The sequence below is a fragment of the Alligator sinensis genome, unplaced genomic scaffold, assembly GCF_000455745.1.
Source record: "Alligator sinensis unplaced genomic scaffold, ASM45574v1 scaffold82_1, whole genome shotgun sequence".
In the NCBI taxonomy this organism is placed as follows: domain Eukaryota; kingdom Metazoa; phylum Chordata; order Crocodylia; family Alligatoridae; genus Alligator; species Alligator sinensis.
In genome coordinates this window covers 870,997-894,295 of record NW_005841860.1, presented here as the reverse complement: position 1 = coordinate 894,295, position 23,299 = coordinate 870,997, and the positions used below count along the sequence as shown (strand labels likewise).

At 42.6% G+C, this 23,299-nt stretch overlaps 1 protein-coding gene across 1 annotated transcript in view; it reads left to right on the top strand.

Moving 5' to 3' along the window:
- ABCA13 (ATP binding cassette subfamily A member 13) overlaps positions 1–23,299 on the top strand; it is a 351,606-nt gene that overhangs the window by 241,434 nt on the left and 86,873 nt on the right. The window contains exons 49-51 of the mRNA XM_014524731.2: positions 2,006–2,114; positions 17,000–17,054; positions 18,910–19,087. Coding sequence (XP_014380217.1) covers positions 2,006–2,114; positions 17,000–17,054; positions 18,910–19,087 — 342 coding nt within the window. The remainder of the gene's footprint in view (positions 1–2,005; positions 2,115–16,999; positions 17,055–18,909; positions 19,088–23,299) is intronic.

Sequence of the window (23,299 nt, the reverse complement as noted above, 5' to 3'; positions counted from 1 at the left end):
AAGAGGCAGGTCTTTGTGACTGGGGATTCTTAATAAAGAATAATTGACAGGCTGCCACTAGAGCAGATCCAGACAGAGAAGTTGTGCTGTTCACTAAGAGCAGATATGAGGTGTATACCAGAGGCTGAATGTGATCTTAAGACTAAGTAAAAATTTACTGACAATTCTGCACATTGGGACAAATGGTAATGTAAGATTCACACTGGAATGGGCCAAGAATGATGAAGCTAGGCTGGGATAGATGCTTGAAGAAGCAGAGGCCTGGATGATCTCTTGTTCTAGTCCAGTGATGGGGAGTTACTTTGGCTGGAGGGCCACTTAACAGGTTTTGGTGATCTCTTGAGGGCCACAAGGGTAGCCCCACCCCTTGACAGGTGCACTGCCCCTTGGTCACCATCTTGGGACTGGAAGTCCCTCCTCTAACCCCTGACATTTGCCACCAGCAATCTCTCCCATTGCTCCCAGAAGTACTCCTTTTGGGAGGGGAAGGTTTGCCATCTTGGACATGGAAAAAAACAAATAATATATGAAAAATTAAACATCTATTATAACATATTTTAATTTTATTTCAAGAAATATTTTGACCTTATTTACATGCATTTGCAAAGTGTATGTAGAGGCAATTGTGTAAAAGCTCAGAATAGTTGTACTCTATATTGTGTGTGTGAGAGGGTATGGGGGAGTGTGGGGTGTGTGGTTGGGGTATGTGTGTATGTGGGGAGTTGGCATTTGTGGGGGGGTGGTTTGGAGATGGGGGTGTGTGGGAAATGAGTGTGTGGGGTTTATGGGGGTGTATGTGATGGAGGGGGTGTGGGGTTTGTGGGTTGTGTGTGGGGGCTGTGGCATAGGGTGTGGGTATAGGAGAGGTTGTATGTGTGGGTGTAGGTATGGTGGGGTGTGTGTGCAAGGCCCCTCCTCACATGCCCTCCCCATGGTGCACAGCCCCAACTGCTGGCAGCAGCAGCAACAGTAGGTGGCAGGCCCTGGGGGTGCTCATGGCCTACAATAGGTGGAGACCTTGGAACCTATACATGGCAGCAGGGAGCAGGGCCAGGCTGCTGGCTCCATCATGCATGGGTCCCAGCCAAGTCCTGGGAGCTGCACGTGAGCCACAGGGAGACCGCGCAATGAAAATAGGCTGGCCCCACACTCCCACTGCCCTTCTCTGACAACATTAAATACAAAAATAAAAATATATGAAAATAAAAAATTACTTCCAGTGCCATGACCAATTCTTGGGGAACTCTGTTAAGTAATCTTCCTCCAAGCAGCAGTTTCCTTGTCAGCAGCAAGGGTTATCTCCACAATAGCTGGTTCCCTGCCCACCTTATGGATCTTGTATTAATTTCTATCTTCTACAGCTCAACTAATAATTTCTGATGTGGCACTATATCAAACATTTCAATGAAATCAAGATGGATTAAATTTACTGCTTATTCATTGTCCAGAAAAAAAATCAGTTTTCTTATCAAAGAAATATTAAGTTAGTCTGTGGTCATCTACCTTTGGGGAAAACATCCATTTTCCCTTTATCTCCATATCTTTAATTGATGTTTTCTTTAAAACTTGTTCTAAAACTTGATCTTGCCTTCCACTCAGGTCAGACAAATGGTAGTGTAGCTGCTCTGATCACTATTTCTCCATGCCTCTTCTCCTAGCTATTACATCCAGAAATAATAAGGCCCTGCTAATATTAGAAGTGTTCCCTCTCCAACTTATATATATATATATGGGTAGTTAAATTTGCCCATAATGACAGACTTCCCAGTGGAATTTCTTTCCCCCTAATAACATTCCTGCAATTCCTACCTATGTTTATACACCTTGAGGTCTACAGCAGATTCTCATGACCTGCAGAAGCTTGTGGCTCCTTAGAGTAGCATCTAGCTGCTCTCCTTTTACTTCATCTTGGCTCTGAAATTCTTTCAAATCAAGGGATATTTTGAACTTGGGGTTCCTGTTGAGGCTGTCTTTTTGTTTTTAATATCTCTGTTTTCTTTCTCAGGTGTGGTACAACCAGAAAGGGTTCCACTCACTGCCATCATACTTAAATCAATTGAACAACCTTTTTCTGTGGATGAATTTGCCTTCTAATGTGGACTGGAGACAATATGGTAATGGTTTTCAAATGTTTGCTTGAATTCACTCATTTCTTTCTAACACTACTGATTTAAAACAAAAATCATTTTCCACTGTTGACATTAAATAGTAGTGTGAAAAATTGGACTGATTTTTCTTAAACCTAGAGGTTGAATTGCAATATTCTGATGGAAAAAATAGTTTAAAAAACCTATCAAAAGTTTTTGGCCAAGTACATCTAGCTACAGTTGGTAAATAGTGGTACATGGTGTTTGTATTATGTATTCTGCTAGCACTGGATGTCCCACTCTTCTGAAATATCAATTTGTATATGTATATATATGTTTAACCCCATGAGATTCCTGACTGGGATGTAAGCCTTATATATATGATAACTCTAGGCCATATCTGCAGATGCCCAGTGAGATTTGGAAAGCATTCTCCAAGCTATGGATGGAGAGGGCAATGCAAAGTGTCCAATGGATTAAAGTAGCTTTATACTCTTTTAGATCAGGAGAGATGGTAAATTCAAATCAGTATATCTTGGCATTTGAGCAGACAGAGAGGTAGTTAGCTGCATTATTCTGAAATCAGCCAGAGTATAAGGCAGAGATGCACCTTATAGACTAATTAAATTAGATGTGCATAAGATTTTGTGAGCCCATGATCACTTCACAGCATCTGATGAAGTGAGCTCGGTTTCATGAAAGCTTATGAATTTCTGGTTTAGTTAGCCTCTAAAGGTGCATCTTTCCTTGCCTTCTGCCTGGAATTTGGGGCGAGTGCTACACAATACATTGTGTGATTGTTTTTGGTGGGCAGAAAATGCTAAGTACTATTTTGTAGGCAGACAGCTAGAAAGGGATTAAAATGAGATCGCAGCAGGAAAGGGCATATAAACCTGCGATCTTGGCAAAATCAGAATTGGTGTGTGCTTTACCTGTCAGATAAGGTAGATATATACAAAGTGTTTTTTAAAAAGCGGTGGTCAAAATGCTATTTGGAATATTAAATTTGAAGACTGTCAGTTATTTGTTGCTTTCTTGTTGCCTTGTATGATTTCAATTAGAGACTGAGTGTCTATGTGCAAGGAATATGCTCGTGTATTGTTGAAAGGCTTTTAGGAAGCTAGTTTAGATGTCTTGAAAGCTCAGCTCTGTAACCCTCCTTTGCATTAATGCTATATTTTGCTTTTTCAGAAGATAGCCTTTTACTGTCAAGATGACTAGTGCTTTTGATCTGCTCTTATAAATTGTCAAGGAAAATATTGGACCATTCAAGGGGGCAGGGTGGACAGGGTGTGTGTGGACAGATTCAGAAAAGCATGTGGGCAACTAAAGTACATTTTAGGTAGAATTTTAGCTCCTTGGCCCATGAATGTGATTCAGAACCCTTCGCCCAATATTTTAGGGTATGCCAGCTCTCTGTTCACTAGCTCTGAAGTGGTTTATGTGCATAAGCAATGCTGAGGAGCAGCAAAATGGCAGTGGTAGTCTAGCCTCACTCACCTCCAAAAGGCAGCATGTTTCTTTGTTGTTCAAATTTGTGAATATCAAATATCCCACCCTTGTGAGAGAACTTGCCAAGTGAGAATTTATTAGTTTTATGAAGTGTTTTGAAATATTTTGGCAATTTGAGTGGATGTTTTTAAAATGTAAGTTGATATACAGATACAAAAGGAAAGTTTTTTTGTGGATAACTTATGACAAAGGAACAGAAGACTTCCAATTCAAATACGAAGGGGTAGTGGCATTGGTAATTCAGTGGTCTGTTCTGATATGGCAGGGGAAGAAGGAGAAGAGTATTTCACTAACTGCAATACAGCATTGCCTCTCTACATCATTGTTGGGGACAGCAGTGTCTAACCTCCATAACATGCTTAGATATGCATGTTTTTCTTGTGGAAAGAACTTACCCACCTATCTCACTGGAAAGGAAATGAACTTAATTTTCATTCACAGCTGGCATAATAAAGTGATTATAGCAATTGCTGCTTACCTTGGATTATAAATTCATTGAGAGAGCATGTTGGTGCATTTTTTAATGATAGACATTAAAGCAATAATTTATTGGTGGGGAAAGTTCAACAGCAAAGGGAAAATGTTATGCTGGATTTCAGCATAGCTCTACATGAGTGCTCTGGCTGGCACTTAATTCAATGCATAAAATATATTTTTGTCTTGCAAATTGTCTTTTGTGCATGCTGCCTCTACAGAATTGGATAACACAACTATAAAATTAAATAATATCAAAGGGAATGATAACATAAGAAGAAAAAATGGTTTTGGCTGAGGGTTGAAAACATTATAGTATTAAAATGAGAAAAATTGTTGTTTTACAGAAGTGCCCAAAATATACTAGGCAAACAAATTTAAAAATCTCTCTGCCTTAAAAGTTCACGGCCATAGTAGAAAGGAAAAGAATGGTGTCCACCTTGTGTTGTGTTACTTGGTAGCCAGGAAGCTTTCCTGTGGCAGCACCTAGACCAGGAATCTGTATTTGGGGTTCAATCATTGTGTTGCCACCTGTTGTCATCTTTGTACTAGGATCATCACTCACTTAATCTCTTAAATTAAGAGTCTTGTTGTAAGGCTAATATTTTATCTTCAATTATTTCTTTATTTGAACTAGGTTTCTTCTAAGAGCCTTAATGGAGACGGCCACCTAATGCCTGTAGAGCAATTATACAGGTCCTTGGACTTCTTTGAAAAGCTTAGCTTTCGATCCATTCATCTGGGGTCTTGCTAAGTAGTCCTGTCAGGGGCCTTGTTATCACAGTTTGGGTAGTGGGGAAAAAAATAAAATGTCACTTATTGATGAGATACTGCTAATGGAATGCTTTATTTAGAGTGTTTAATAAAAGTTGCAAATAGCTGTGTCTCATTAAACAAAAACATCCTGCAAGATTTTCAGAAAGTCTCATCCAACCTAAATATAGATGCCCTCTAAGTAGAATCTATAAAAGAAATGATTGTAACCTATCTCCTTCAATGACTAGCATTTATGCTGTCTTTCACACAGAACCCTAGAGGTTCTGCTGCTTAGCCCTGGTGCAGTCAAAATAGGAATTATGCTATTTTCTATCCCTTTATATGGGATCTGTCAGCTTGAACCAGCTGGTTGTACCTCGTAGGTTACATATACTGCCACTACTGTCATGCCTCTTGGAGAGGGTGCTGCTAGGTTGGCTGTCTGAGCACTGTGCATTATATATCAGGGTGAGCAAAGGAAATTTCATCTGGGTACTGGAGCTTACTTGTAATGCTCAATCAGGTTATATGCTGTGAGAGAAAAATATCAAGAAGAGAGATGAAAAAAATCATGAAGAAAATGTAAAATTCTTTGAGACTCCTTCCTTTACTGAAAGCATAACCTTAGTTTCATAATTCTTTCCATTTGATATATATACCAATAAAGGATAGGGAGCACCCTAATGTCTATATGATGTAGTTAACTTTAAGATTTCAGTGATTTCATGTGTAGAAATGAAGTCCCTTGAGTGGAATGGTACTGGACAAATCCCATGATATCAAAGTCTAGCAGAAGGTTTCAGGAATCAGGGGGTGTCCAACCACACCTGGCCACATGTTGATGAGAGCTTCTGTACTCCTCCTCCCCTCCTCTAGCCCCACACTCCCAACTGATCTCCACACAGCATGCCTAAAGGATTGGCTGGGTGGCTGACAGAGACAGTAGATAAGCATAAAGACAGACTGGACTTGCCCCCTCCAGCAGTGGTAAATGTTAAACTGCATCTGATTATGTGCAAAGGGCTGGTGGAGGTAAGTGGGCGAGCAGAAAATAGTTTTTTATGCCACCCACAAAAGGAGGCAGCTTTGACTTCAATGAGTGCATCTACACGTCACCCTTATGGCGATGTTGTTCAGCACCGTGCTTTAGTACTTCCTTTAGGAGTACTAAAGGAAGTACTAAAGCTTGGCACAGTAACCGCCCATACTGCGCCATGTGCATGGCACATGGTTAGTTTTTGCTGCTACTTCACCCTAGCAATGCGTTAAAATGGGGAGCATGCCACTAGTCATTAGCTGCCAATCACATGTAGACTCATGTGATAGCTGTCGCCATAGTGCATTGTATGGTGACGTGGTGCATCGCTATGGTGATGTAGGGCAAAGTGTAGGCCCAGTGTAAAATAGAAGAGCACCCACCTTTTGCCCAGTAGCCTGGCGGTTAGGGCAGTTGCTGAGTAACCTAGGTTCTAAGCCCCACTCAGCCAGGAGGGGGATGCTAGGCTGCGGACATCCTCTATCCCTCATGGTAAAGCTGGGCCACTGAACCCAAAGGAATGCAAGGGTCATGGGACCAGGAGTAAAGTGTGCAAGAGGGAGCCTGACTGTAGAGGGGTGAGGTGGGCACTCTTCTGGGAGGGAGAGACCACTGGGCTCTGGCCCTTTGTTTCCAATGCTGTTTATGCATTTGTTTCTAATGGAATTTTATAAACAGCATTTTTACTTGCAAGTATGTGAATTGAATGCTTTAGGGAGAGGCTAACATCACTGGAGTGAACATAACAATGGCAGAGACTACATAAGGACAATTAACAACAAACTAAAGAAATCCTACTCCAATTGTTTGTATAATTTTTTAAAATTTCTGTTTTTGTATTTCATCTGCACTCTGCAGATGGGTACTTGAGAAATATAAGGCAGTTACCTTGAAAGCTCTATTTCTAAGAAGGCATTGTATTTGGTGACCGTCTGTTTCAATGTGCAATGTGTATTTTATTTTCAGTCTTAAAATAAAATTATTGATGGGGTTGAATTTGTTTTTTCATAAGATGTCATATCTTGCACCATGGGGAGTTTGTGCCCAGTGCAAATTACTAGTAGTTTTCTTTTCTGGTAGTGGTCTCATTTTCCTTGACCTGTGTTTATTCTGTGATCTGATTATATGCTAGAAAATGTTCTCATACCTGACCTAACTTAGCCAGTCTTAATTTTTGTTGAGTTGTAACTTAAAAATTATAACTTCTATTAGTGATTCCTCTTGGGTTTGTTGATATACATAATAAATTAAGGCCATTATGATTTCAGGACAGTGTTTATATTTGGGCTGTTGAGAACATATCAGAAGAAGTGTTGCTTTCTGCAGGAAAATGTTTTGATGTCATTTAATTTCCAGGACTATTTTTCATGTTTCACTCATTTCCTATGGTTCTAAGATTGTCATTAGCACAGATCATTTTCCTTTGTGTGAACTCTTGGCCAGGTTTTTTACCTGGTATAGCTATTCAAATATATATTCTCCGAGGATCTGGCTTTATCTATATCTGAGCCCCCTGACAGAGATTACACTTAAGATGTGTTCAACCTGGGCTCTCTGTACACATCTTAAGTAGTAATCTGGCCAGATGTTAATGAAATTAATAGCGCGATAAAAAACGGAATAAGTCACAAAGTTATTACACATGTTTTGTGTAATAACTTTGTGGCTGGTTCCCATCATGCCTTAAATTGAACATGTAGTCAGGCAGCTGATCACAGTTCCCAGCCTCTGGGGTGTAATGAGGCCCTTGAGTCTTCAGTGTCCCAGAGGCTGGGAAAAGCAGCTGATTGGGGCTCCAGGCTTTGGAGGTGTATCAGAGTCAAAGGCTCTGATATGCCCCTGAGGTTGGGTGCAGCAGTCAGTTGATCAGTGGTCCCAGCCTCAGGGTCACATTAGAGCCCTTGATTTTGATATGCTCCCAAGGATGGGAGCAGGGATCAGTTGATTGGCCTTCCTACTTGCTAGTGCAAATGGGCTGGGATCTTGCAGCAGTCAGCTGATCCAGGCTCCCTATGCACTGGCAATATGGTGGGATGGGGATCTGATTTCTGATCCTTCAATCATTACTCTTGCCATGCACATATACTATGGAAGCATGATTGTTGGGATCACACATCAGACCCTATAGCACCTTTTATTGAACATCTGCCAGGAGTGCAGGATGGATGGAGTTTCCAAAGCCTTTCTGAGTAGTCTGCTTCAGTGCTTTACTACCCTCCTGGTGAGAGAGTTTTTGTCTGATATCTAACTTAAACTTCCCTTGCTGCAACTTGAGACCATTGCTCCTTGTTCTGTCTCTGCCACCACTGAGAACAATTTAGCTCCATCCTCTTTAGAACCACCCTTCATGTGGTTGAAGGCTGCGATTAAATCCCCATCAGTTTTCTCTTCCCCAGACTAAATAAGCCCAGTTCCCTCAGCCTCTCCTTATAAGTCACGTTCCCCAGCCCCCTAACCATTTTTATTGCCCTCTGCTGGACACTCCAATTTGGCCACATACTTTCTGTAGTGGTGTTTAGTCATGAAATGGGATTCAGGACTAGTGCATAAAGGATTGACATGACAACACATTCAATAAATGACAGAAAGGCTTTATTTAGTACAACTATTCACTGTTAAATGAGCCTAAAGCAAAGCAAAGTCCAGTATATTTAGCCTTAAAAGTGATAGTATTGCACCAATACAGGCAAAAAGGCAATCTCAGTCTTGTCAGCTTCTCGAGGCATGGATACATTCACGAGAAGATCAGCTGGGCGCAGCAGCAGTTCTTGTCAGAATCATTTCTCATTCTTTAAGCACACCCTGTTAGCTGCCTTGTTCCTCTTTTATACCCTTTAGTTCAGCATCTTCAAAGCATTCTTGTGGTTGTGTAAATCAAGAGAAGAATCCCAAGAAGTAATTAACAGGGAAATCCTGTTAAACTGTTCATTATTGGTTATCAGAAAGTCCCAAGTTTGTTTGAATTACCTTTCTCAGTAACAACAGATTATCAATTTCTATTAAGTTGGAACATATCAAGAGACTGATTAACAACCAAAAAAACCGCAAAGTTTTTGAGGCGTTTTCCTTGGAAGATCAAGGGAACCACTGAGTTAAACAAGTAAATCAGGAAGAGACACCTATCAAAGCCCATATGGAGAATGTCTCTTCCTATACATAAACATGAGTTAATTGCAAAGAAGTATTTACTACATCAATTAATAAAGGATAGACATTTCACACAGTTACATTCCAGACACATATAAGCCTCTTAAATTCATCATAAATATAGTAAGATAAGCTGGAAGTGATGCCTCATTTCTTTTCAGAAGGTCCAGGTGCAAATTTGCATCCTTTTGCACTACACAATTGTCATGAATATTTTGTATTTTATCTTTTGTGAGTAGGCCCAGCCTCAGCTGGAATTTCAGTCATCAAGTGGGAGGCCCAAAACTGGACATACTGGTACTCCAGATCTGGCCTCACCAGAGCTGAATATAGGGCAATAATCACTCCCCTCGATCTGCTGCAACACTCCTACTAATGCAGGCCAGTATCCTGTTAGCCTTCTTTGCAACACAAGCACACTGTTAGCTCATGTTCAGCTTATTGTTCACTGTATTCCCCAGGTCCTTTTCTGCAGAGCTGCTGCTTAGTTAATCAGTCCCCAGCTTGTACTGGTGTTTGGGATTGTTCCGCCTTAAGTGCAGGACTTTGCACTGGTCCTTATTGAATTTCATGAGATTTCTTTTGATCCAACCCTCCAATTGTCTATTCCTCTCTGAATCCAGTGTAAATACTACCCTCCCTCCCCCCCCACACTTGGTGTCATCCACAAACTTCTTGAGGGTGCATTCCATTCCATCTTCCATATCATTGATGAAGACATTGAACAAAACCGGCCTCAAAACTGACCTCTGGGGCACTCTACTTGTACCAGCTGCCAACTAGACTTTAAGCCATTGATTACTATCCTTTCAGCCCAATGATACAGCCAATTTTCTATCCACCTTACAATCCACTCATCCAACCCATACTTCTTTAGTTAGCTCGTGAGAAGGTAGGAGATCATATCAAAAGCTTTGCTTAGGTCAAGTTATATCCCAACCACTGCTCTCCCTGCATCCACAGAGCCAGTCATTTCATAATAGAAGGTAATCAGGTTGGTCAGTCATGACTTGCCTTTGGTGAATCAATGCTGATTGCTCCTAATCACCTTCTTCTCCTCCAAGTGCTTAGAAATGGATTCCTTGAGGACTTGCTCCATGAATTTTCCAGGAAAAAAAATTGTGTGAGAGAGATTAGAGGATCCTAGGAAGAGGACCTGTCTTAGACCATAGTGAGATACTAAATGCTTAAGTCCATGCCAATATGACTTGGGGAAAAAAATAATTCTGATCCTAAAGATCAAGACCCTCCAGCAGGAACCTCTGCATTTTCTAAGTACTGACAGCAACACTGGTGTACCTTTATCACTGTGGCTATTGTCCAGTGCCTTAGAGAAAGATGAAGAAACCTAGAAATGTTCATAACGAGAAAAAAAAAAAAATCTTTCTGGGCTCTTACAGGCAAAAGCCCCAAAGAACATTGCAAAACTTCCCTTCTCTGCTAGATAGAAATCTTCTAGTTTCCAGTCAACATTTTTTCATAACCAGTGTATAGCTATTTGATTGTGTACCAATGTTGGGTTTTTTAGTCTACAAAGATCTTCCTCCCTAATATTCATCCCTGAATGATCTTGTAAAGAGTAAGCATGTTTCCTCTCAATCTCTATTTTAAAAAACCAAATGTGCCAAGCTCTTTTAGTGTTTTTCATTAAAAAGTCTCCATTCTTTAATCATTGTAGTGGCCTATCTTTGTACCTGTTTCGGTTTAGGTTCATTGTTTCTGAACACTGGTGATCAGAAAAGTGCACAGTATTCTAGATTGGGTCTTATGAATGCCTAAGACGTACAAGGAATGCATTAATCTTTATTACAGTCATGTCACACTGGTGACTTCTATAAAAAGATTACACCCAGATCCATATGTCTTCAAGCTATATGCCTTCATCTTATAGCTGAAGTCCTTGTTATTGGTCCTTAAGGCCATGATTTTGTACTTCATATAGTGAAATTTAATTCCATGTCCATGTGCCATTCCTTAGGATTATCTAAATCTTTCTGTATAATATTTTCATCCTTTTCTATGTTGGCCATGTTCTCCACCACAGTTTAGTATCATCTGCAATTTAATGGGGTTACTTCTAACTCCAGTATCAAGATTACTAAGTAAACAGGATAGGTCCCAAGAACAATCCCTGAAGGGATAACTTGCCTTTCAACCTAAACTTCAATAGCCTCCCTTTGCATCATCTCCTTATCTACCATGACACCAATTGTCTCCAGTCTGCTCAGTAATTTCCAATGAGAGACAGTATCAAAAGTTTTGCTGATATGTACATGTATGAAATCCACTGTATTGCCTTTATCTTGACATAGAAAGGTATGATAGTATTCCTTGGATAAAATCATGATGTGTTTGTCCCATGTTCTGTTTACCTCCAGGTCTAACTCAACTAAGCCTTAGGCCATTCTCACTTTATTCCTGCATTTTTTGCTTGCTGCTGACACCCTACTGGTCAGTCCCTTTTTCCATCCATCAAAATACTTGGAAAACTGGAAAATATATATTTATCCACATGCAAGCCTGACATTTTTCTGGGGATTAAGCTCGCTTTCTTCTGCCCCCTTCACTCATTTAAATAGAAAGCCCAGAGAATATACAACCATTACTAAAATAAGGGTATTTTAGATAAGTATGTTTCTCCTTCAGAATAAATAGCAGCTATTGTTAATAATGTAAGTGTGAGAAAATGATGGGTAGGGAAAAAAGCTTAAAGAAGAATTTTTACACAGTCCTTCTTAGCAAATGACTCAAAATCCTTCTCTAAAACAGCACACATGTCTGTTGGTGATGAATTAAAGATTTATTTTTTTGACTCTCCTGTTTTATTAACCACCTCTGTGCAGGTTTGTATAGTGTTTATTCATATTTGGAAATATCAGAACCACCCTGGCTCTGTGTTTGGTTTAATCTTCTGTTGTTCATTTTTTAACCCTGAGATGACTATATTAACTTTTATTTTCTTGATGCATGAATGACATTTGGAGGACAGGAAAATAATGCAAATGTGGATACAAATTTGGGGTGATTGCACCTGTCCTCAGAACTATGATTAGGTTTGCCTTGAGGATGCTTTTGAACCCTAACCCATTGTCATGCAGCATATAACTAGGACCCTGTTAGGTTCAAACAAAGTTTGGGCTGTGAAAAGAACATTTCTCTCCTTGTTAAAACAAAAAAAGTCAAATTCTAACATTTAATATGGTTGCTTCTACTGCTAGAGAAGCACAAAATACTTGTTTTTAAAGCTGCCTTCACCAGGCAGCCAATGACTTGACTAGCTATGTCAGTCTCTAGTTTGTGTATGGCTTTTATTCTTCACCACCACACAGTGAGATCAGAAATATGTCTGAGATTATAGGCCTACTGCCTTGTTTCTTATCATCATTTTTTACATTGAGCTTAATATTTTTGCCTACCACTGAAACTTCAGACCCTAGCAAACTCTCAGCACAGAAGTGTAATGAAGTTTATAATAATCTTATTAATTATCAATACTTTTGCTGGGCTTAGGAGCCAATACAGTGCTGGATGATGTGCTAACAATTTACTCAGCCATGCAGATCAACTAGTTTTAAAAATATAAAATCTTATGGTTTCAAATCACTGATGAAAGTTGTTTGAAATCATACTATTTTGGTACATCAGCTAGAAATCCCCTCCAGCGAGGAGGGGACAACAGGAGGGAAGGGGGAACAAGACATAGCAAACAAGAAAACACAAAAACCCATAGCATAAAGCCATGGAAAATCCATGGATATGTTTTTAAACATTGGGAAATATCAAGTATTTTGATTCCTATAGCAGCCTATATAAATCATGAGAGACAGATTCCTATTTTATCTCTTACAGGAAACAACCCTTCTAATGATATACAAAACAGTTCTCAACCAATCTAAGTGCAGAACAGCTGATATGTTCCATGCTAATCTGTACAACCCTGATGAAGTCTGAGTGGTTTGAGTACCTTATGGCTGGCTAATCCTGAATAGTCATGGGGAGATCAGCAGAGGACAAGAGACAGCCTATAGGCAGAAAGAGAAGGAGTTGCTTAGGACATACTGGTTGAAACCTATCCTATCATCTTCCATCCAGTGATCCCCTCTCCTCCCCCATTTTTATTCTATTTTTCCTGGTCTCTTCACTCTTGTTTTCACTTTTGCTCTCATACTGAGAGACAAGCAAGGCCACGTGATGCAGGAGTGAGTACAGTCTAAGGCAGTGCATAACAGGCCACATGCCAAGAAATGCTGTGGTCACAGGGGTGAGGAACCTATGGGCCATCTGGATCTAGTCTGGCCTGAGAATGTCTGATATGATACATGGGATCAGTGGCACAGCTGCTCTGCTGTGTCTGTGCTTACCCTCACTGTAAAAGGGAAGTGTAACAGTGGTGAGGGTAAGCACAGGCAGTTGGATGTTTTAGGGGATGGAAGCTTTGGGCTAGGTCACATGGGCGGCTTGTACAGGTAAAAGGTTGCTGACCCCTGCTTTAGTGCAAAGGCACTTGGCAGGGGAGAGCATGTGGTCTGAGACTGAGACTTTTCCTGGTCCTCATGGCAATTTATCCTTTCCATTGTTGTTAATGGAGTAGAGCAGAGTTGGGAGGATGGGCCAATGGCAAATATTGGCAGATGGATGAGAGACATGGAAAAGAAGTATATCTGACTCTAAGTTTTCATCCAGTTCGTCTTGGCATTCCTCCAAATAGCCTTCCAAGTCATAGTTAAGGAGATATGACATAAAGAAAGGAACACAGGAAATTAGAGCTGGAAGGGGCCACATGAGGTCATCTGGTTCAAACCTGTGCTCAAGGCAGGGTCATTCCTCACTAGACCATCCCAGACAAGTGTCTGTCTAACCTGCTCTTGAAAATGTCCAGGGATGGAGATTCCACAGCTTCTTTAGGAGCCTCCAAGGATGCTGTGCCCAGGATCCTCAAATATTCCTTCAGTCTTCTTTTTTCCAAACTAAATAACTCTAGTTCTTTCAGCCTATCCTCATAAATCTTGCTTCCCAAGTCTCTAATAATTTTTGTCACTCTCTGCTGGACTCTGCCCTCTGTCCACACCTTTCTTGAATGCACTGGATGCATGTAAATGGGTAGCTTCACCTCTGGGCTTCTCTGGGAAGGAGTCTTCTGTGGCTTTGACCTTTGCATAGCAGTCTGGCCTCTCTGTGTAGTCAGTGGTTCAGATCACTGCCAGTCTTGGGGTCACAGGTGTTCTTTCACAGTTTGCTCTCCTGCTGCTGTTTTCTCTGGCAGTTTTAAGCTTCCTTTGAGCCACTCCATGATCAGCAGCCTCCCCAGCTGCAGCTACTCAGTAGGGCTGGTTGCCCTGTCTTAATAGGACAGCCCACCCTGTTACAACACAGACCAGGTGAGGCCTCAGTAATCCTGAGTAGAGTGGAAGAATCACTTTCCTTAGCTTATAAGAGACACTGCTGTTAATACAACCCAGTATACTTTTGGCCCTTTTTTGCAAACAGAGCACACTCCTGGCTAATATTTAGCTTGTGGTCCATTGTAACCCCCAAGTCCTTCTGTCCAGTACTATAACCTATCCAGTCATTCTCCAGTCTGTATTTGTACATGCATTTATCCCACCCCAACATTGTCCTTGTTGAATTGCTTCTGATTGAGTTTTTGATCATTTCTCCAGTTTATCCAGGTCATTCTGGTTCCTAGCCCAACCTCCTGAGTGCCTAACTCTCACCAACTTGGTGTCATGTATGGAACATTCCAAGTCATGGTTCTCACAGCAAATAGAAAAAAAAACAAAAAAACGAAATCCAGTCATTATTTAATAATGCTATTTTATCTCATTATTACGTATATTTGAATTCTTCAGCAGTAATCAAATTTCTTTTGGTCTTGAATTAAGTCATTCAGAAATCAGAGTATTGCAATGCAAAACAGTGGTTGCAGATGCACAATATGTCTACATCAGTGTAATTTACATAGGTTTGTATGCGAATATAAATTACACCAGTGTAAGAGTGGGCAGGCAACCAGCTGTCTGTAGGCAGCTAACTGTAGCAGGCACTATTACAGCACCCAGTTTTTAGGTAGCAGGGGACTTAGTAATAGTCTATTTGCACTGACCAAATGGTTGCCCTAGATTAAATGGATTTGAGCAGCGGCATATGTGACTGATTTTCAGTTACTGTTGTAACATATACTGGTAAGAAGTTACCACTGCCTTCATAAGGAGTAATTTTAGCCTTGACTGAAGTGATGTATGCCATTGTAGGACCATATATCACGTGCCCACTCTACATTTATATTAGTATAAAGACAGATTATATTGGTATTAATGTGTTATGTGCCTAATCTCAAGAAGCAATTTTATCCTGAAATAAATGTAAAGCAAAAATATGAATCTGGCAAATCTCATAATATTCAATTTGCAAGCAAAACTTTTTTTTCCTTTAGGGCCATTCCTAAGATATGTTCCATCAGGGAGTGTGAAACTTAGTTTCTGTGAGTACATCTACATGTGCACTTAACTGCACATTAGACTAATTTGTTGTGATGTAAAACATCACGGTCTGCACATGTGATCCTATTAGACCATAGCAAACTAATTTTTGTTGGGGACAGTACAATCTTACGGTGGTGAAAATAACTGAACCTAATTGCATGTGTAAATGCTGACTTGGGTGTAAATTGCGCCTGGTCAGCCCCGGCAGCAGGGGGCCAGACTCCTGCCTGCTACCTAGCCACACAGCTCCACTCTTCAGGCACTCTTGTGCCCCAGCCAGCCCCTCCGCAATCTGATGCCATGACTTGGAACCCAGGGCTGACCCCACCCAAGCCTGCTGTGGCACCTCAGCTCAAACTGCTGTAGTCCTGGGCACATATGCAGATGCTGCACCTGGGAACCATTAACTCTGGTGGAAACTGTGCTGGAGCTTATCGTGCCTCACTAATTAAACATGTAGATGCACCCAGTATGTATGTAGAAGTTAATATTTTTGCGAAACTTTCTCATTTGGTGGGCACTAGTCAAAAGCTCACTTTCTGCTGGAAAACAAAGCTTTTATTTTTGTTTGGTTTTGTAGTAGAAGTGCTAAAATTATGGTCCCAAGCAAAAATGTAAATTTACTTCAGATGAGATTGTTCTCTCTCTTCAGTTAATTTTTCTACTAACTCAGCAAAAAAGCTAAATGAGAGTTTTCTGGTTGTGAAGCATGGCTTTGTGCTTTGCCATAAATATTCAAGGTGAAAAATAGGTGGTTTAAAGACAAAAAAATAAAACAACGCAAAACACAAGAAACCCAACCAGCTGAAGGCTAATATATGATCCTAGTATATATTCTCTGTCAGACATAACTTTAGTGAAGTGTCTATTGATCTGTAATTTGACTTTCTTATCTCTACTTTAAGTCCCAAATGCCTTTCCAGTCAGGGCCTGCAGAGAGAAATCAACTCCCACTCTCCTCTATTAGGAGTATGTGCAACATGTCTGCAAAAGTATAACCCTTGTGGAATTGGAATTGAGAGATCAAAGGGCCAGTTTACAGCTGAGTGCTGATTCCAGGGAGTCCTGAGTGCCTTCATTTCCCATTGACTAAAGCGCAGACAGCTCTCTGGAGGCAACTGTCTGTAGCTATGGTGCATCAATCCACTGTGTGAAAGGTGCAATGAGGTATTGAATAATATCTACAAAAGCAAGGCTGTTCTAGCCAAGGCTATCTTTCTCAGGTCCCCCTTTGTTTTGTCTCACATTGTTCCCTGTTCCTCTCAGTTGCTGTTGTACTTTATTTATTTAATGCATATTATAAACTCTGCCACCTCTCTACTCTGAACCTGATTTCATTCAGAGCTTCCTTTCATTGTGCTTGAAAATTGTAATGGTGCTCTGATGCCACTTCATGAATGTCCGGCTTTCCTGTCCAAGGCAGTGAGCTATTTAATAAAAATGTTAAAGTCTGCTAATTTTAGAGTTTGTTAAGATGACATGGGGCTTTCTTTTTCCCTTCACAGGAATCACACTATATAGTCATCCATATGGAGGAGCCTTGCTGGATGAGGACAAAATGTGAGCAAATGTTTAATTAATACTGAAGAAAACCCACTTAGATAATAACTACTATATGTTGCATGTAGTAAATGCGTTATTTTGGTTACACACAAGTCACTTCCAATCAATCATTTAGCCAGGCATACTACTAACATATGTATTTTGTTGAATAAAGTTAGTTGGAGAGGAAAAATAATGAATAACTTACTTTTATACTTAATTGGATTTCTGTTCACAAAGTGTTTGCAAGCCTGTCACAAAAATCTCAGATGGATTAATTATTTGAAATGCTCACTGAGTTTCTCTTTGAAAACTTTGCACATCCTCTGTGAGAGGGGCATTCTTGAAAGGCTTCAGTGTGAATACTCAATATTCAAACTTTGAAATGCATGCTTTGTTCTCTAGTTAAATAAATCACATTGTCTTCTTTCTATTCTTTGATTAGCTGATATGTAGGGACCTTATTACATGTTGCACTTTTTGCTGCTCACATGTTGATTGGTGTTAATGCTGGCTTGAGTTTGGAGCAGTTGCACCTTAAGGATAAAAACCTTCTCTGACTGTCCCTTACCTGCTCATCTGTGAATTGCCATTTGAGGGCTGGTGAGCAGGGGCCTGACTTGGAGCTACAGCTGTAAGTTGCCACTACAGGGATGGTGAGACAGGACAGTTTTCTATCCCTGGTGTCTAGGTGAGGGCAGGGTAGGGGGTAGAAGGTGAAAGATGGGCTGGGGAAAGAGAGAGTTAATGGAATGGGGGTAGGTAATGAAATGGGAGGTGGAAAGGAAGTGTGGTTGGGAGAAGGGTGATGAAATGAAGGAAGTCAGCCACTGATAGATAAAATTAAAGAGAAGTGGGGAAAAAAAGAATTAAAAAAAATAAAAGGGCGTAAATTAAAGAAGGTCTCGTTTTAATAATGTGGGATTGAGTTGTAGAGCGGGCTGGTCATGCTTCCTGGGATGGCTGGGAAGTGGGAAAGGTGAAGGATGGTGCTTTTGAGGAGCTACTGGTGCTTTGGAAGGAAGCCCCAGCTCATGGAAACCCAAGCTGGGCCCTCACCTTGTTTGTCTCCCATGCTCCCCTAGACCCCACTCCTCGATCTGTCTGTGCCATGCAACCTAGATAGCTGGCATGTGCTCTGCAGCCTGTTTGCACAGGGTTGAACCCCTGGGGGTGGGAAGGTGACACCCCAGGGGGCAGGAGGGGTAGTTGGCTTGGTGTCAGAACCTCCCCCCGGGCAGTAGAGTTCAAGGGGTGGAAAATTTGTCCAGAACAGGAGGGTGGGAGAGGGGACACTGTATTTTGGGATGCTGGAGGACTGCTGCAACTTGTGTGGCTAATCCCTACAGATGAGTCACCTATTAATGCAGGGGTGGGCAATTATTTTGGGCAGAGGGCCACTTACTAAGTTTTGGCAAGCCATTGAGGGCTGCATGACAGGCAGCCAGGAGCACATAAATATTAATTTTCTAATTTTTTTAGAGGCCCCATGGGCCAGATAGAATGGCTTGGCAGGCCACATTTTGCCCACCCCTGTATTAATGGAACACGAGTTGGGTAACATGGATCAGAGATAAACCCGCCTTCAAGTAGTATAACTTTGTTGCCTAAAGTGTGCTTAAAACTAGTTTCAGGTATTAATGTGTGGACAGTCCAGGAGTTAAGAGCTCCAGAAGCTGCCTAAAAGGACCATGTAGCAAGACTCTAGGTAGGATTGAGGTTAAAATACATGGAGATGTTCTCTTTTTATATCTATTTCTAATAATGTAAATACATTTATCAAGTTGTTTTGCAATTGGTTTGATAAGGAGTTTGACTTGGAAAATTTTTGGTGACCTGTATTGTCATGATACCTTTTTCTTTTGAACCCCAGAATGGAGAATATTCGTCAATGTGGAGTAGCACTGTGTATCATGTTGGGATTTTCTCTCCTTACGGCATCCATTGGAAGCTCCATTGTGAAAGACCGTGAGTCTGGGGCAAAGCGGCTGCAGCACCTCACTGGGCTTGGCTACAAGACCTACTGGCTTGGTAACTTCCTTTATGATATGGTAGGTTCTATGTATAGCAGCATGTATCTTTTTAAAACTGTATGTGTCATTCTGAATGGGTTGCTTTAGTGAACTCAAACTAAAAGAACAGGTTAGAGACTACTTAGTAAAGCTGGTTGTGTCCATGGGGCCAGATGGGATGCACCTGAGGGTGCTGAGGGAGTTGACTGATGTGATTGCAGAGCCTTTGGTCATCATCTTTGAAAACTCATGGTGATCAGGAGAGGTCTGAAATGAATGGAAAAGGGTAAACATAGTGCCCATATTTAAGAAAGGGAAGGAGGAGGATCTAGGGAACTACAGACCAGTCAGTCTCACCTCAGTCCCTGGAAAAATCATGGAACAGGTCCTCAAAGAATTCATTTCTAAGCACTTGGAAGAGAAAAAGGTGATTAGGAACAGTCAGCATGGATTCACCAGGGGCAAGTCATGCCTGACCAACCTGCTTCCCTTCTATGATGAAGTGACTGGCTCTGTGAATGTGAGGAGACTGGTGGATGTGGTGTATCTTGATTTTTATCAAGGGTTTTAATATGGTCTTCCACAATATTCTTGCAGGCAAGCTAAGGAAGTATGGGCTGGATGAATGGACTGTAAGGTGGATAGAAAACTGGCTGAGGCATCGGGCTTAGAGAGTAGTAATCAATTGCTCAGTGTGCGGTTGGCAGCCAGTATCAAGTGGAGTGCCCCAGGGGTTGGTCCTGGGGCCAGTTTTGTTCAGTGTCTTCAGCAACAACCTGGAAGATGGCATAGAGTGCACCCTCATCAAGTTTGCAAATGGCACCAAGGTAGGGGAAGTAGTAGATGTAGTGGAGGGTAGGGATAGGATTCAGAGTGACCTAGACAAATTGAAGGACTGGGCCAAAAGGGATCTCATGAAGTTCAACAAGGACAAGTGCAAAGTCCTTCACTTAGGATGGAACGATCCCATGCACCAGTACAGGCTGGGGGCTGCCTGCCTGGGCAGCAGATCTGCAGAAAAGGACCTGGGGGTTACAGTGGACAATAAGGTGAATATGAGACAGCAGTGTGCCCTTGTTGCCAAAAAGGCTAATGGCATACTGGGCTGCATTGGTAGGTGTGTTGCCAGTAGGTCCAGGGAAGTGATTATTCCCTTCTATTCGGCACTGATGAGGCCACATCTGGATACTGTGTTCAGGTTTGGGCCCCCTACTACAGAAAGGATGTGTGCGAATTGGAGAGAGTCCAGTGGAGGGTGACAAAAATGGTGAAGGAGTTGTGGAACATGTCTTATGAGAAGAGGCTGAGGGAATTGGGCTTGTTTAGTCTAGAGAAGAGGAGACTAAGAGGGAACTTAATAGCATCCTTCAACTACCTGATGTGGGGTTCAAAAGAGGATGGAGCTGGACTGTTCTCAGTGGTGGCAGATAACAGAACAAGGAGCAATGGTCTCGAGTTGCAGCAAGGGAAGTTTAGGTTAGATACTAGGAAGAATTTTCTCACTAGGAGGGTAATAAAACACTGCCACAGGGTGCCCAGAGAGGTGGTGAAAGTTCTGTCCTGGGAGGTTTTGAAAACCCGGCTAGACAAAGCTTTGGCTGGGATGATCTAGTTGGGGCTGGTCCAGCTTCAAGCAGGAGGCTGGACTAGATGACCTGAGGTCCCTTCTAACCCTGATTGTGTATGATTCTGAAGAAGTCGTCACGTCCACAATAAAATAAATTTCTAGACAAAGGGAAATTTTGTCAGTTAAATTGTTTAGTGCAACATCCATTAGCACGGATGCATGCTAATAATAAGGCATTTGTTCTGTGACTGAGTTTCCCTGAGTTATCCACTTTAACATTCCCACATTAATACTGTGTGATCATCCTCTATATGGGAAGGATTGTGTTTTTTGTTGACTTGTGAACTGCACTATCCATTTCTGATGGTCTCTAGAGTAAATAGCAGTACGTTTGGACTCGCATGCAGTTTGGGGTCCTTACACCAAAAATAGCCCTATAAGCAAGTTGTCCATCTTGCAAACAGAGAATGAGTTCCACCAGGGATTTTAGTGCTTCTGCAGGTGGCTTAGATTGTCATCAAGACAAATTCACTCTCCTAGATCTAATCTTCTCATTCAGTTAGTACACAGAAACACATGAAAACCTTTCTTTCCTTTGAAAATATCAAGGTAATTATTACCTGCTTTCTAACTGTTCCTATTCTGTGCCTTACAATTGAAAAGATGTAATTGTCTAGTAGGAAGTAACTTCTGAAAGGCAGGATTTAATCCATCACATCCCGTCAGATGATCACTATGGTTGAAAATGCGTGTCTCCCTTTGCAAAACCTGAGAAACTGGTTTTTGTTTAAAAACATTGGTGTGGGTAGAGGAATAGAATTCACCTTCTTAGCTCATATCCAAACAGCAGCGCATCCAGTCTGCTCTTAATTGCTCAGTGGTCCCTAAGTATGGTCAGCCATTGTACCTGGATAACTGAATTATGTGATCTTATTTAAACATAAACAAATGATCTTCCTTCCGATTTCTCTCTAGTCCTGTGGAGATCTTTCCCTGAGTTTAGCATGAGCCAGTCTGAGGCTTCCAACCGGAAGCTAGGCTTATAAAACCCTAGGCTCTATCCCCTTATAGCAGGGGTGGGCAAAATACGGCCCTCAGGCTGGATCTGGCCCACCAAGGGATTCTATACAGCCTGCGGTGGGTCCCTTGGCCCTGCCTGGCCCAAGCATGGGGGGCAGCCTGGCAGGTGTGCCTGGTCCTGCTGCCCTCTGGCATGTGGTGGGGTGGGAGTGGCACAGCAACTGGACTTCACTTCTCAGCACTGCTAGCATCCCTGCCACTGCAAGACCTGGCTCTGCTGCCCAAGCACCCTGGCTCATCTGCCCTGCACACATCACTAGGGCACTGGATGGAATGGGCAGGAGGGCAGGCAGTGTCTCCATGGAGGCTGGGCAGGGTGCACTCGAAGCAGTGTCCAGGAGTGTGACAGGTGGGCAGGGGCCAGTGTTGGGGTCATGGGATACTGACAGCACAGGGCTGGGGCCTGGAGCAGCATTGCAACCTGCTCTTCGCATGTCCCTGCCATGTAGGAAGTGGATCGTGGATCACGGCTCTGCCTTGGGCCATGGTCCTGCGCTGTTACTTCCCCATGATTCCATCCCTGGCCCCCGCCTGCCTGTCCTGCTCCAGGACACCTCTCTTTGCCCACTTGCATCCCCATCCTGTCTTCTTGGTCAAGCGCACCCTGACCTTAGAGGTCCTGGCTGGTCTTCATGGAGACCCTGTCCACCTCTCTGTCTGGTGCCCCTGGTAGTGGGTGCAGGGAGGTTGACCCTGGGGCTGGATAGGATCAATTGCCACCTCCCCTCAGCCTATAAAAGCTCTCAAATTTGCTAAAGTGGCCCTCCAGCCAAAATAACTGCCCACCCCTGCCTTAGTCACCTGTCTGCAGGCCTTGTTTAACAGGGCCCAGAGGTTCAGTATTAGCAGGCTTACCACCTTGCAACCAGCCTCTGTGCAGCCTGCACCCCACAGACTGCTATCTGTAGGAATATACTCTCTCTACTCAAGGGGTTAGGGACCCCTATTACATCCCTTGGTCCTCAGCTTCATTGACCTTCTCTGAAATCCTAAAACAGGGATCAGCAACCCCTGTGTCGAGTGTGGCATGTGAGGCCATTTTGCTCAGCACACCACTTGGCAGTGGTGTTCTAGGCAGCTGCTGCCAGCCATGAAGCCTAGGCTGCACCTAGCAGGCAGCTGAGCAGCTGCAATCCCTGCTGCAAGCAGACTGGGCTCTGTAGTTGGCAGCAGCTACCCAGAGCCTGGGCCAGTTGCAACCAGGAGGCTGCAAACATCTGCTCCGGGCTCCAGTGTTAGTTCCATACTGGTGGTTGCACGCACGCTTCAGAGCGGGCAGTGGGGGAGGGGCCTGAGGCAGCGCAACCCTGGTCTTCCCCCCTGCTCCTGGCACAGAGCTGATGACTGGGCTCTGGAGCCCAGCGCAGCTGTTTGTAGCCAGCCTGGGCTCTGGGCAGCTGCAGTGGGCATGCTGCAAACAGCTGTGCCAGGCTCCACAGCCCTGGCATCAGCTCCATGCTGGCGGTGATTGCACATACACATCAGAGTGGACAGTGGGAGAACTGTGCTGCCTCAGGCCCTATCCCCACCGTCCACTCCAAGGTGCGCATGCACCCACCAGTATGGAGCTGATGCCAGAGTCCCAAGCCGCTGTTTGCAGCCTC